The 15,102-nt window shown below is 46.8% G+C and overlaps 2 protein-coding genes across 2 annotated transcripts; one reads left to right on the top strand and one right to left on the bottom strand.

The window, feature by feature from the left end:
- Positions 1-223: 223 nt before the first annotated feature.
- LOC115552781 (terminal nucleotidyltransferase 5C) lies at positions 224-7,193 on the bottom strand. Its single transcript, XM_030369095.1, has 4 exons — positions 6,898-7,193; positions 4,333-4,647; positions 3,737-4,024; positions 224-1,312 (listed from the first exon to the last, which is right to left on the bottom strand). Exons 2-4 carry the CDS (start codon positions 4,636-4,638, stop codon positions 656-658), a joined length of 1,251 nt encoding a protein of 416 aa, XP_030224955.1. The 5' UTR covers positions 4,639-4,647; positions 6,898-7,193; the 3' UTR covers positions 224-655.
- A 958-nt stretch (positions 7,194-8,151) lies between these two features.
- LOC115552780 (charged multivesicular body protein 1b) lies at positions 8,152-13,079 on the top strand. Its single transcript, XM_030369094.1, has 8 exons — positions 8,152-8,474; positions 8,759-8,856; positions 8,998-9,144; positions 10,219-10,287; positions 10,926-11,033; positions 11,402-11,445; positions 11,584-11,656; positions 12,204-13,079. The coding sequence occupies exons 1-8, from the start codon at positions 8,459-8,461 to the stop codon at positions 12,246-12,248; spliced, it is 600 nt and encodes a 199-aa protein (XP_030224954.1). The 5' UTR covers positions 8,152-8,458; the 3' UTR covers positions 12,249-13,079.
- The last annotated feature ends 2,023 nt before the right edge of the window (positions 13,080-15,102 follow it).

The raw sequence follows: 15,102 nt of genomic DNA, 5'->3' as shown, positions 1-15,102 counted from the left end.
GGGAGAAAGTACCTGGAAGTGTGTGTCAGTGTGTGTGTTTGTGTACGACCGCAGTCAGCTTGGTTGATGAACTGTCTCTCAAAGGTTAGTCGAAGTAACAGCTTGAACATCAATGTATGTTTTAATGCAGATGTTTTTTGTTTGTTTCAGTGTGTGTGTCTGTGTGTGCATGTTAGTGTGTGTGTGTGTGTGTGTGTGTGTGTGTGTGTGTGTGTGTGTGTGTGTGTGTGTGTGTGTGTGTGTGTTTGTGTGTGTCTGGGGGTTTGTGTGTGTGTGTGCATGTCCATGTATTATGTGTCCAAAATTATAATTTTGAGAAGCTTCGCCACGGTAATTATATTTAATCATGTGGAAACTCCACAGAGCAGTACGTTTGTGTTCAGAAAAAACCTACTCAGTTCCAATCATACAGCTTTATGACTAATGCGAACACTTATCCCTTGGTGATGCTGGTCGTGTTTCTGCAAGCACCTTCCCCCTCATTTCTGTTGTGGCTGTTGTGGTTTTACTTGTGTGTGTGCTTCCTTTAATTTTGATGTCTGTGTTTGTGTACGCACCTGTGATGTTTAATTATGTTGGTGTGTCTGTGTGTGGGTCTGTACCAGCATTTACACATGTATGTGTGCGTGTGTGTGCAATTATCTGATGTTGTGCATCAAACCAGTCCGGTCTGTGTGTGTAAGTGTAAGGGGTAAGGCTGGTACAGCAGAGTGGATCCCCCCTGTGGGATGTAGTAGCTGCAGTAGCTGGCCTCGGCCAGGTAGGGGGCGCTGTGCTCGGCCATGTACGGAGCAGGCTGGTAGAAGCACGTGACGTGGTCCGTGTTGGGGATGATGTTCTGCTCTCCCAAGACTCTGAGGGCCAGCACCGTGATCATGTTGAGGGTCTGCCGCCGCTCGTGGCCCATCAGACACACGGTGCTGTCGTCGACCACGCGCCGCAGCGTCATCAGGTACTGGTACTTGCTCCTCTCCTCCCCGATGAAGTGGTTCTTCAGGTAGGACAGGATCTTCCGCTGCTGCTCCTGCACGTCGGGGAAATCTATAAAGAACCGTGAGCACATGTAGCGTTCCAGCGTCTTTATCTGGGTCTCGCTGGCTGGTCGGTAGTCCCTGACTAGGAGGTTGCTGTACTTCAACAGCCCGCCCCCGCGAATCTCCTCCGGGTTCCTGGTGGCAATCAGGCGGCAGCGCAGGTGGTCCATGGCGGCCTCAAAGTCGCCGTACATGCTCTCCGCCAGCACCTCAATAGCGGGGACCTTGCCAGGTAATTGGAGAGGCTTGCTCTGGTCAGAAGTTGCCCCTCCGGGGGGCTCTTGGTTCACGGGCACAGGCCTAGACAAATCATTGGCAGTGGGAGGATCTGAGTCAACAGGCTCTCCAGGCTGAGTGATAGCCTGTGGCTCTGAGACGGGGAGCAGGGCAGGCTCTGGGACCAGAGGTGGGGACAAGAAGGCCTCTCCGCCCTTCTCATCCAGGGTACTGAGCACGGCTGGCTGAGGGGAAGACTGTGCCTCTGTGTTCAGAACAAAAGGCCCGAGGCCTGGCGGTAACTCAGATCTGGGGGCCTCCGTGTCCCCTGGAGGGGTGAGGCAGAGGAGCGGGGGACTGTGACAGAGGGGGGGAGGGCTGAGGCTGAGCATGGGAGGGGTGAGGTAGGGGGGAGAGCTGAGGCCGGAGGAGGTGGGGCTGAAGCTCAGCGGGGTGGAGCTGTAACTGAACGGGGGACTGATGCTCAGCATCGGGGAGGTCAGGCAGTGGGGGGGGGGGCTCAGACACAGGGGAGGGGTGAGGCCGGGGGAGGTGGGGGTGAGGCAAGGTGGGGAGAGGCAATGCATGCCGGATGGCGAGGCGGTGTGGAAAGAAGGAGGTGAACCCGGCTCGCTCTGTTCCCCGACGGACAGCGAAAGACTGATAGACACCAGGTCCATGGAAGGAGGCGGGTCCATTGTTTCATCTGGCCCTTCAGTGTCTCCATGACCGTCGTCATGGAGGTCTGCTACTGAGGTAAGCACGGGGTCCTGGGAAGGCGTGGAACATCTTTCACCGTGTGACGCTAAAGTGGCCTGGGAGTCAGGAGGCTCCGATTGGCTTAAGAGATCGGGGGAAGACTCTACCTGACTTTGTTGAATGCGATCCACTTCGAAAGGAAGTGTCTCTTTGAGTTCCAGAGTGGGTGTTGGCGATAAACCCTCAGTGGTCCGAGAAGCTGGTGACTCTCGAGGTAAAGGAGAGATCAACTCAACATCGACACCGACAGAGTCTGGATCGGGAGATGGATCGGGGCCTGAGATTTGGGTCTCCGGGTTCAGGTCTGGGGATATGAGGCTGGATAATTCTGATTGCGCAGGGGTGTTTATTTCCCCAGATGTATTGTCTGTGGTGGTTGATATAATATCTGCACAGGCACTCGAATCCCTGCTTTCATTAGGATCTGAGGTGGTCTCCGGTTCGGAGCTGAGGCTAAGGTTTGCCTCTATGTCGGTGGCTGGGATCACAGTTTCGGTTCCACAGATAAGACTGGCAATAGGACTGGTTGTCACCTTTCTGCACATTCTCCTTGGAGGTTTAGGAGAAGAGTGTTTGAGGACAACCATCTGAGCAAGTCTGATAGCGACTTTGCTGGAGGGAAGACAGGAGTTATTTTTGTCTGAAAGTAGGCTGGCTTGTGTTGATACGATATCCTGAGTCTCTGTTGGGTTCACTGGGTCGACTGCCTCAGCTGTGCTCTCTGAGCTGTCGGTGAGTAGCGCGCTGTGGGACTCCAGTGTAGGCTCTGCACCAGGAGAAAGTGTGTCAGTTGAGGAGGAGGAGGAACACAGAGATTCCATGGCTGATGTTTGACCCACCCCCGTGGCCTCTGTGATTGAATCCTGTCGGGTTAACGTTTCTGTGTCCTTCTCTTGCTCCGTTTGCATCTGTTGTTCTGCTTCTGAAGTGTTGCCATCATTCTCGAACTGTGTAAGTGTCGCGCTACCTCTGTCAATAAATTGGCTTGTGTCTGAAGTGCACAGTTGGTGTGTTTCGTCACCAGTATTTATTTTCTGTTCTTCACTCGAACATTGTGTAACAAATATTTCATCCGTCGGTTCTTGATTGTGCATCTCCTCGGCCATATCTAAAATCTCCGTCTTCTCTGGTTTTGAGTCTTCAACTGGCTCTAATGGTTGTCCAACTTCATTCTGCTCAGCAAGAGGTTCTAAATCATTGGAGGAATCAATCATTGAGACTTCAATCGGGTCAGACATTTCTTTGTGTTCTGATTGCTCCACTTGTTTGCTATCATCGTCAGACAGTTGTGTTCTTGCGAAGGGTTCTATCTTAAATGAGCACTGTCGCAAGAGTTCTGTCTGGCTCATTAGCTCTGTGTGATCGGAATGTTTATTTTCTAAACAATCACCGACAGATATCTGTTCTGCATTTTCAATCTTGTTAGAATGTTCCACATCTTCAAAAAGTTGTCTTGGTTCTTGGGTGCTTGTTTCTTGTACCTGAAGTTCTGTCGGTTTTTTATCTTCTTCTTGTTTTTGCAGTTCGGGAAGCTGTTCTGTTTCTTGTGAATGCTGTATGCGTTCACGGTGTTCTGGCTGTTTGTCCGGAACTCCTGCAATTTCTGACCCGTCTTTGCTACTGGAAACCATAATCTCTCTATTTTCAACTGCATTGTTTGACGGCGAGGGACAATCTTTTCTCTGAGTCTCTGGCGTGTGACTTTCCAAGTCCAGAGTGTTCTCTACCTGCTGGGCCTCCAGCTGTAAGTAGGACTCCAGCAGACGGTCCAGGATGATCTGGAAGGAGTCCACGCTGAACTCGAACTGCCGCCTGAGAGCACTCACGAACTTGAGCTCCAGGTTTTTGCCACTGTTGTTGGAGAGTGAGATGAGGCTCCAGCGGTCGTGTTCGTTGAAAACCTTGACCATCTTCTGGACGTAGGCCTCCTTCATGGTGGCGCTGCTTATCCGCTCCCGGTTTACCCCCGCTGGAAGGCAGTTCAGGAGGCAGCCCAGGACGGACTCCTTGATCACCTGAAAAGGGTTCAAAGGTCAACCGGACATGACAACTAGATGTAACGACAAGATTCTCCCTTTCATTGCTTGTGTTATTCGAAGGAATTTTCTAAAACCCCTGTAATTAAATTCCGATGATTGAATCCTCTACTGCTACATGTTACAAATCAAAGTAAGACGTCATCTACTTAAGAAGCCAGGATGTTTGTTGTTTAGTGTCTTAACTAGCTAAACATATGATTCTCAAGGGGGCAAGGAACAGTGATCCCCATAATCCCATGCTATGTTTACTCTTCCTACCCTTCACCTCGGGAGAGGTATCCTACCTGAAAGTCCTCTTGTTTGGGCAACTCCACACCGAAGATGATGTCCAGGTCTTTGTAGCTGGTGCCGTTGTCCTGGACCAGCACGTGGCTGGCCGTGGAGCCGTTCAGCCGCACGTCCTTCACCAGGATGCCCTGCTTCTCCAGCCGGGCCCTCACTGCCATGATGATGTCCCGCGGACGAAGCTCCAGCGTGGGGAAGTTCCCCCGGCCGTGGATGGGAACCACCTCCGAGAGCACCTGGTCCAGGACCTCCACCTGCTCTGCGTTGAGGCTGTGGAAGCGCTGGTTGGATCTCCTCTCGCTCATGATGGCGTTCTGCAGGGAGAATCGGGAGGAGGGGATTATTGCATATTTGGACAAATGCAACATGTTTTAATGCAACCTTATATGCCCTAAAAAACGGAGGAGATTAAACAAGCACATATTTACAGATGGCCGCACATACATGCGTGTACACACAAACACACACACACACACACACACACACACACACACACACACACACACACACACACACACACACACACACACACACACACACACACGCTACCACACACTCTCACATTGCCCCCCAGCAGTGAGCTCTCTGTAGTTCACAGCTTGGACAACAACTATTTCCCCCCCCCCCCCCACGCTATACTGTAACTGCTGTGTTGACAAGCTGACAGTTGGAGCGCACAACACTTGTATAAATATCCTGCCACTCTGCGTAACTAGATCATACTGAATGCAGCCGAGTGGAATAACATTGGAAGCACTGCGTTTTAAATCAGCCAAATTACAGTGTGTTGCTCACGTGGGAGTTTTGTTCCACTTGACTGAGAACCCCCCCCCCCCCTTTTATTGAGTCTGGTCAAGAGGGGACATGTGGCAGTGTGCCTTTGGCTGAGTCAGGGCTCTTCTCAATACGTTTGGAGCCAGCCATGCAAACCATAGAAATGTTAAAAACCCTGATGTGAAGGTGGGGGTCGGTGTTTATTGGATGGGTCCTCTCGAGGAGCAAGGGTTAAATTGAGTGAGTCATCGGCAGTAGCATACTTGTGTGTTGCACATGTAAGCATTTATATAACATCCCGGAGAAGAGAGTAAACAGCAAAACAGATGATATCGATCATAAACAACATGTTTGGCCAAACTGAGTCTTCCAGGCCGCATTATTGCACTATGAGACACCTAACTGGGATTAACCGACTACCATTTGACCAATTGTCCGCATTCCCTTGTGTAATCCCCAGGCAAACAGCCTCCAAATTCAACTGCATCCTTCCTTATAGGGCAGCCAGTTGGGTGTCATTCATGCATGTGAATCCCATGTTCATACGTAAAAGCCGTCTAAACGTCTATGCCCTTTGAGTGTGCCACTTTGAGTTCCTAAACACCCATTGTATTGTTGAGGTTAATCAATTACACTTAGTGACATGGTTGACTGCTGTTGATTGCTATGTTTCACTGCTAAAAGGGTGGTAAACAGGGGTACTAATGAGCATAAATTGAGTGGCAGTTCATGAATCACATTTGGCGACTGAGGTCTGCAACATCATCAGTCATAAGTGGTATTGCATTAGTGTTTAGAAATCATAAAGCAATTTTCAGGAATCGTTGGAATCAGTAGAGCTGTGCTGGTTTTAATTGATAGAAGCATCCAGCTTAAAGTCATTTTGCATATGCAATTACTTTATTCCCTATTTTTAGAAAAAAATCAGCCTTTTCAAAGGACGAGTTATTATAAAAGACAAGGAATACCAAGCTTCGATCATGTGTTGTATTGTGTTGCCATGTGGTCACCAAATATCTGACAACTGGTATAAACTATGTGCATTTCAATGATGCAAAACAATTTAATAGAAAATTAAAGGCGTGAACCAAAAGATCAGACCACAGAACATCTTGTCACTTTGTTGGAGGGAGAGCATAATGCGCGGTGAGGCTTCCTTTGTGGCTAACCCCCCCCCCCCGCGCCTTCCCTTGGCACTCTTCTGCAAACTTGGGAGTCGCAGTGACTCATCCACGCGCATCGCATATTCGAACCTCAAAACATCGATCGAGCCAATGTAGCAAGCCCAAGATCAGGTAAAACGGCATAATCCATATATTTACTATCATATCTAATGTTCAAATAAACTGAAAATGTTATGCAAACGCCAACATTTAGGCTTTACAATAAATAAATGACATTGAGCACTGCAATAAAGTACACCACATTCACACGATTGTGACTGGTACACAAAGGCCTACATGCTATACTGTCGAATACTTATCTGTTCAGTCACAAGTTATAAGTTGTCGACGAAAGAATAGCAAAGGCTAGCGTATTCATTGACACACATTACAACTCGGAGGAATTTCACATAGCGGGAAAAAAACTGAAAATGCGGAAACGTCATTATAATGCTGTCGCTGAGACTTTAGTCCTAAATAGCCTATAATTGTTCATAGATGTTGATGTAGCCTATTAACGCACTAAAACACTATACCTAAACATGCAATGATATGTCATTGAATGAAACGTAGTAAGCTAAAGCCATACGCATCCGGGTGAACAGACAATGGTATTCAGTGGCTTACCTGTTGATCGTGAGAGAAGGGAGAAAGTGCCTCTCGAAATCACGCGCGAAGTAAGAAAAGTCGGCGGCTTGGGTCTTGCCTTCTCTCGGGGGATCCTTGCTACTATGGGTTCTGATTTAGTATCTGTGCAGTTTCTGTCCCCTCACGATTCAGCACATATCGGGCGGTGTCATTCGGCGCGACCGGGCAGAGCGCGCGGGCGCTGTCCAGGAGGTGCGGTGCTGAAATGAGGAATCTTTTTTGGGTCTCGCTCTGCTGTTTCCTTCTCGACCGCTCTAGGCGTAACGCAGTTTCCATAGCGACCTTCCGTCATCCCGTTAAGGAGTGGTCGAGCAGCCGCGCGCCTCTACATTATACGCATTAAAGGTTAACCGAATTAACATATAGATAGCCTACGACGGTCCAAATTTGCTGCAACTTGCACCCTGAACTTCAGACTGATTTAGGAGCCATTAAGGGATGGCCCCGTAATACACCGGCGTCAGCAAATTAGCTACCCATATGTTATTTTCCCTTGCACAATTTCCGAAAATAAGGGCTTATATAGAACCCAAAAGCAAAGTTCAAACCAATACAAACACAAACACACGAACACACACACACACACACACACACACACACACACACACACACACACACACACACACACACACACACGCACACACACACACACACACACACACACACACACACACACACACACACACACACACACACACACACGAGCGTGCGCACGCACGTATGCACGCGCACATAGCGTGTCCATTCATAATATCAGCGCATGAGTCATCTACGATGCTACCGTGAACAGAGGCAGAGCTATAAATCCCCCCCCCCCTCCCCCACCCACCCTTACTCAGACCGATGCATATTCACTGTATCAAATGTCTGTAACATACCTTACCATTTCATTTATTCTCACACATTTTGTAGATACTCTGACATAATATGTCCTGTTACTAACGGGTGAATGACTAAAGGACTTTGCAATCGCTGTATAACGGGTGAACGCTAAATTCGACCTATTTGAGAGTACCAATAAAAAATACAGTGTTACGCATTTACGCATCGTTTATTCACAGACAATGGTTTTCCACCAGTGACGACAAGAAAAATGTATAATAGGACGACACAACTCCGACGCCGCCGCCGCGCGACCTTCTGATATGATCAATTACAAAAACACACGTGACGTCACTAGCCCTGCTGGACCCCATCCCACTGATACGAAGCGAACGGACTATTTTTAGTCAGCGACTTGTCTCCCTTTGGAATTGGGCGTGCATTGAGTTCTCAGACGGGGTGGTGATGGGATGCTGGTGACGTACGGAGAAGCGTGCACGACACCGTGGAATCGTGACTGCATTGTTGTGACGTCGTTGTGATGCAAACGGAAGTCTCCACCAGGGAGCGTCTGCAAAAAGAGTCCGTGAAGAATCAAAACAAACCTGCCACAGCGAAACGCCCGAGGAAGGCTAGACTGGTTTATAGCTAGACGTTGTTGTTTCTCTTTCCGGCTGAAGTGTCGACAGGCCTTTGGTCCCGAAAAGAGAACTTGGAAATGTCCAACATGGAGAGTATCCTTTTTATTTCCAGCGTAGATAACCCAAATAATAGTCTTCGCTATTGTTAGCATAGCTACATTTATTGACAAGTCAGAGTTAAGCCAGCTCATATGATTATGTATCTGTAGGATAATAATTATGCTAGTCCAACCCATGTGTCGCTTTGCACCCATTAAGTCGAACATATAAACTGCTCCACGATGACAGCCATAATTGCTTTGCTGTGGACTATCTGTGTGTAGCAGTATCATTTCATCGCAATCATAAACTATTTACATCCTTGACCCTCGAAACAGAGCATTTGTTCAACCTAAAGTTTGCTGCCAAAGAGCTACAGCGCAACTCCAAGAGATGTGACAAGGAGGAAAAAGCAGAGAAGGCCAAAGTAAAGAAGGTAGGCCTACATAAGGACCATGTTTGTTATCGCATGTCTGAAGATACTCGTCGCAATAAAGGCCCACTTATGGCTGGTTGTTGAGCTGTGATGGGTCTTTTCAACCTGATTGTGTTGTCTTATTTCTCTATTATCCCTCAGGCTATTCAGAAGGGCAATATGGAGGTGGCGAGAATCCATGCAGAGAACGCCATCCGGCAGAAGAATCAGTCCATTAACTTCTTGAGGATGAGTGCCCGTGTAGATGCTGTGGCTGCCAGAGTCCAGACGGCTGTCACCGTGAACCAGGTGAGTCTCTGGTAAACAGATGTCATTGCAACCATTTGCATTATCTGTATAACAAAGCATTGCAAAGATAATATTTAAAGTGAGTACCAGCAATAAAAAAATGCAGAGATAATTAATCAATAATGTTTTTATCTGATGTTGCTTTGGTATTGTTTAGGCCTATGGAGTACATTATGTGTAATCGTTTTAAATTTATATTAGATGTATTTAGTAATTAAGTTAGTAAGTATATGTATATTTAAAAACAAAGCAAAACACTGGTAGCGACTAGTTTCTAAATATTCTTGGGCATGCCCCTGAATATACATTTTAAACTCAACAATCATACTGTCAATCTATCATTCACCTTCATCATAAGACCAAAATATAGAACTAGGAGTGAAATGTATGTATGATGGGCCTCTCAAAGAGGATGCATATGTATTGGTTTGTGTTTGCGTTCAGTTTTCAGGCACCACAATTACTTGAGGTAGGTTGACTCAGCCTTCCCTCGAATGTACTTCAGAGGAGGACTTGTAATCAACAGGGCAAAGGGGCCCCCTTGTGGACACATAAGGAAAGAGCAATAAGTTCTGTTTCAGTACGTTCACAGTACATGTACCTCCTCAATTACCTTCTGGAAACAAAGACCGTTCCCTATTGGATAATCTGAGACCTCATATTTAGTAACCCCTATATAGTACACTGTTTAGGGGACAGGTGGGAATTCTGACACTAATTATGGGCTGTAAATCTATCGGCATTCATGTGCAGGTCGAATAAACAAACTGACATTTGTTAGATGTCACACTGTGACAGCTCAATTAGATAAAGACCCTTTATGTGCAGACCATCTTATTTGGATCAATCCGATGACAATGAAAACTACAATGCATCTTGGGATATGGTGCGGAAGTAAGTGTGCATAAGTTGGACACTTATTTAATGGTGCATTATGGCACTATAGAATAAAAAGGCAGTGTGGAATAGTCGTCCACTAGATTTGTACAATAAAAATTCGGAAACACTACAAAACGCAGACTATTTCTGACACAACAACAAACAAGCTCAAATAAATTATTTTGGTTTGTCCAGGTCACCAAGTCTATGACGGGGGTGGTGAAGTCTATGGACGCTACGCTGAAGAGCATGAACCTGGAGAAGGTAGGGGATCCACCACACATGTATTCTGTCGCACAAATACACACATGTACATAGTACAGTATTTAAGTCCATCTTTGTTGTAAAATCTTTAATTGTAAACTGCATGACTTCACTCTATTTTTTAAGTTTTAACGGTTGTATCTTTTGACGCCAATTTTTGATGGCTCGAATTGCACTTTGGAGGGAACGTGGGTTGAGTAAGAAATTGTCCTTGTGTGCATCAGTCCCAGTTCATAGTTATATTTTTATCTATTTCTTTTTCTTTTTTTAAATGTTATTTATTATTATTGATTTAAACAAAGGCATCAAGTCCCTAATAGTTATTTTACACATGCACTTAATAGGACATTCTCCGGATTATACCTGGTTGTATGTGTGAATGCAGATGTCTTAGTTTACCCAGAGTTTAACCGGATAGGACCCTAGTGCAAAGTCTGGAGAATCGGAGATCCAGATAATTCATAATAAGCAAGTGTTGCATGTGTGAAAGGGCAACTCCGGATCATCTCCGGACCCGATTCTCCGGAGATGTTTGGGAGGTTGTGTGTGAATGGCCTAAGGGCGTCACAATGCTAGGACAGCCCCTTTACTTAAATGGCTTGATCCTCACCAGAGATTTGGCCTCTCTTCCCTACCAGATCTCTGGTCTAATGGACAAGTTTGAGAGCCAGTTTGAGACCATGGACGTGCAGACGGCACACATGGAGGAGACAATGGGTAACACCACCACTCTGACCACACCCCAGGTAGGACCCATTGCCAGGCCTCTGTTCCCCTCAAACCAGCAGCCCTTCCTCCATAGTCATTAACGTTGCCCCGATGCTGATTTAACCTCTTTTTTTCTCGTAGCAAATGGTTTCATCTTGTGTTTGTTTATTTATGAATGCATCAAAGTGCAAAAGAGACTTACTCTATTGTGTTAACTTTTATACATGGCATGTAAAGTAAGAACTGGAGAACATTATCATTTTGTAGCTTTGTAAATGGTTAATTAAGCATTGTGCAATCCATTTACCATTTCTGATTATTACTTGACGTGTGTGTGTGTGTGTGTGTGCGTGTGCGTGTGCGTGTGCGTGCGCGTGCGTGCGTGCGTGCGTGCGTGCGTGCGTAGAACGAGGTGGACACACTGATGCATAAAATGGCGGATGAAGCAGGGTGAGTACTAAGACAAACACCACTGAGAGGCCTTGATTGAGCATAGTACTTGCCAAAGGAATATCCAATCTTAAAGTATGGCATACCTCTCCGGATTAGTTCATGGTGAATGCCGTCTTGTGATTTTCTTTCCCTCAGACTGGATCTGAACATGGAGCTTCCTCAAAGCCAAACCGGTTCGGTGGCTTCAACGGTGGCATCATCTGAACAGGTAATGTCCACAATTGGTTGGTATCAATTGCTAACTCTTTTTGCAGTACCACTTATCCACAAACACTTTAGCTACATGCTGTCATCGTCATTGCCGTTGCAATCATAGTTGTGAGAAAAAGGCTGTCAAATGGCGGTGCTTCAAAGGAAAAGAGAGAATAAATAGCACCTTATCATACTGAATCCTTGATTCAGCCCAGTGCCATACTGCTACTGTGATAACACCCGCAGTACAGGAACGTGGGATGTGTATCTCACGCAAAAGAAAGAGAAATCCACCCGAGAAGATCTTTGCCATTGACACTCACACATGGCCATTGACAATAAAAAGAGGTCACCATGACATGAAAATTGATAGATATTGAGGCCATGCTGCATCTCGCCTCCGAGACTCAGGTCAAAATCGTTCTAGGATGAGGTCTATTAAAGTTCTCTAGTGGTAGCCTGACCGTAGATTTACTGAGCTGTCAAGATCATCGCAGTCTTTTGGTGTTTTCTGCTCCCTGACCTGACCTGGCCTTTGGTGTTATTGTGTTGTGCTTCACAAGGATGAGCTTTCTCAGCGGCTGGCCAAGCTCCGTGACCAGGTGTAGCGCACTGGAGAGGGCAAGAGAGGAGGTGGAGGAGGAAGAGGAGGAGACGAAGATACAAATAAAATGCAGGCAGTGATGTTACTTCCATCGTTGGATCTTCCTCTTCTGTCTTTTTATTTTCGTTACATTTCTTCTTCTTTTTCTGATCAGGGCTCTGCAGCCCTGGAGACAGGTGCAGATTGGGTTATACAGGGAAAAACAGCTCAGATGGTTATTGTACGAAACCGCCTACCTCCTTGCATCGCTGTCCTTTTGTTTTGTATGTGATATGCCCACGCATCGTTATGAACACTGCTCATGAATAACCATGTATAGTATTTAAAGGGACAACCTCTTGTTTCCTCATTTTGAGTGATCCCATGGGACTCTTAACTGTTTACAAGAAATACTGTTAAAAAATACAGCGTAACATTTCGAATTGTTAAAAATCCTATATTTTGATATTTTCCTAAACGGTTTGCAATTGAAGACATGCTTATTTGCATTACAAACATTGCTCTATGCATGACTGAATGTGAATGTTGCAGGAGTTTTGGGGTCGTTTTTGGGTTATCATGTAATCCCCAGGCATGACCACTGATTCGGTCCTTGTAAGGATTCACTGGACTCATTATTTCCACTTTGTCTTTGCAATTGAGCTCTTTGTGCGTTGGAAGTGTGTGCTGTGGTCTGTTGTGCTATGATTAACCCTTACTGTATTTAATTTATTACAAACACTGGTATGAAGATGCTACCCGGTTCCTTATTTATTTATCTATTTAATTAAGTTAATCTCCAGCTTTAATATGCTGTACTTACTGTACATATATTATTAAAACATTTCTAATGCGATCGACTGTTTCTCTGACTTTTCATGTCCATCGATGTCACAATTATTAGTCTTACTTTTTGAAGTCAATCCATCCACCTCTGAATAGCCTCTCTCTCATTCTTCTCCCCGTCTCTTTTTCCATCCCCCCCCCCCCCCCCCCCCCCCCCCAGCCTGCATGCTCCCCTCCAACAGGGAACAGATGAGGGGTCAGAGGTCAGAGGTGTCACCTGTAGAGGAAGCGGCCCTCTGCCGCTCGCATGCCAGAGCCTTATTACACACACACACACACACACACACACACACACACACACACACACACACACACACACACATGACACAAACGCATACAAGAAACACACAAGACACACGCCTCAACTTCAACTACGTCCCTGGGGAGGAATAGGGGGATGAGGTCTCCCCGCACATACACACACACACACACACACACACACACACACACACACACACACACACACACACACACACACACACACTCAGCTGGGAGCCATTACAGGTGCTGCACTCTCCCAATATACATGGGAGTACACACACACATTTACACTCACACACACACACACACACACACGGTGAAAACACGGTGCGCACTAGTGACAGGCGTGGCTACCTCTGACCCCTGCGACTTTGTCCTTCCTCATCACCGTCAGGCACGACTCTGGTGCACCTCGCCGCCCTGACAGCCATTAGCCTCATCGTCATCATCATCACCCCCGCCAGCCCACAGAGCCCGCCATTATGCTTTATTACAGACATAGTTTGAATGAGTGATTGGCCGGCTGCGCTCTCAGTGCACGTGCATACACACACACACACACACGCACACGCACACGCACACACAGTTCTATCATAGTCCCCCCTCTGATAGTCCACGGAATTATCCAAAAGACTTCCCATTTAGCCAGGACCCCAGATGAACCCGCACATGTCAGTCATTTTTCTCCGGTAGTTGGAACATAAGATCCTCCCAGCTTTCGTGCCGTCAGAACGTTCCTCCTAACAGAGCCATGAAAGTTTGGTTCTTTTTTTTTTTTCTTCCCACATCTCTTTTCTGAATGGACATCTCTCCTTGTTTTTGGCTCTGCTTGAAGCTCTACCACGCATGTGTATGTGAAGTGACACTTTCACCAGATGTGTGGCACACAGCACCTCCAGGGGTTCTGTCCCTGAGAGGGAGTGTGTGTGTGTGTGTGTGTGTGTGTGTGTGTGTGTGTGTGTGTGTGTGTGTGTGTGTGTGTGTGTGTGTGTGTGTGTGTGTGTGTGTGTGTGTGTGTGTGTGTGTGATAGAGTTAGTGTTCAATATGTTGAGGCGCTCCCCTCTAGTGCCATCAACCCTTTCTCATCCTGGTGCCCGTAGTGGACTAACAGGGTCTGGTGGGCTCGTCTTTCCTACAGCCAGGAACCCCCCCACCCCTCCCCAGCGTCAAACTCTCTCTCTCTCTCTCTCTTTGTCTTTGTCTTCGATTACTCTTTCTCTCACTCTCTAACTTTTTTTTATCTACGTCTTTCTCAACTCTCCAACCAATCTCTCTCTACATGTCTGTCTCTATCTCCCTCAGTCTGATAACCAGGAGCCCTGCCAACATTCACCTACACATAAACACTGTAACCCATGTACTCGCTGTGATAGTAAAGCAGAGAATGAGTAAGTACACGGCTGTGCATTTGGGGTTGAGGGTTCAGTGGGGCACCTATCCCGTTCTCTCCTTCGTTTCTCTCCTTATCTTTCAACCCCCCCCCCCCCGCCCGACCTGAAATATTCAATTACTGTGCATGAGAGGTCAGGTCAAACACAGGAAGCTAAGCTGATTGGTTCTGCTCGGATATCCATGGGCATGTGTGACCAATCAATGCTGCCCAGGGCTTTCTCCATCTCCATCTGTAGTGTGTGTGTGTGGGTATGTGTGTGTGTGTGTGTTAGTGTGTCTGTCTGACAGTCTGAGTGTTGGTGTGTGTGTGTGTGTGTGTGTGTGTGTGTGTGTGTGTGTGTGTGTGTGTGTGTGTGTGTGTGTGTGTGTGTGTGTGTGT

Source organism: Gadus morhua, chromosome 10, assembly GCF_902167405.1.
Source record: "Gadus morhua chromosome 10, gadMor3.0, whole genome shotgun sequence".
NCBI lineage: Eukaryota > Metazoa > Chordata > Actinopteri > Gadiformes > Gadidae > Gadus > Gadus morhua.
Note: the sequence above shows the minus strand (reverse complement) of the source record. Positions and strands in the feature narration are given on the sequence as shown.

Excerpts from the sequence above, each read along its gene's own strand:
- LOC115552781 (XM_030369095.1), bottom strand. The coding sequence starts at position 4,638 with ATGAGCGAGAGGAGATCCAACCAGCGCTTCCACAGCCTCAACGCAGAG. Across the intron at positions 4,025-4,332 it reads CCAAACAAGAGGACTTTCAG|GTGATCAAGGAGTCCGTCCT; the intron begins GTAGGATACCTC and ends AACCCTTTTCAG. Across the intron at positions 1,313-3,736 it reads TACAGCTGGAGGCCCAGCAG|CCCCCCGGAGGGGCAACTTC; the intron begins GTAGAGAACACT and ends GTGAACCAAGAG.
- LOC115552780 (XM_030369094.1), top strand. Across the intron at positions 11,034-11,401 it reads CCACTCTGACCACACCCCAG|AACGAGGTGGACACACTGAT; the intron begins GTAGGACCCATT and ends GTGCGTGCGTAG. Across the intron at positions 11,446-11,583 it reads AAAATGGCGGATGAAGCAGG|ACTGGATCTGAACATGGAGC; the intron begins GTGAGTACTAAG and ends TCTTTCCCTCAG.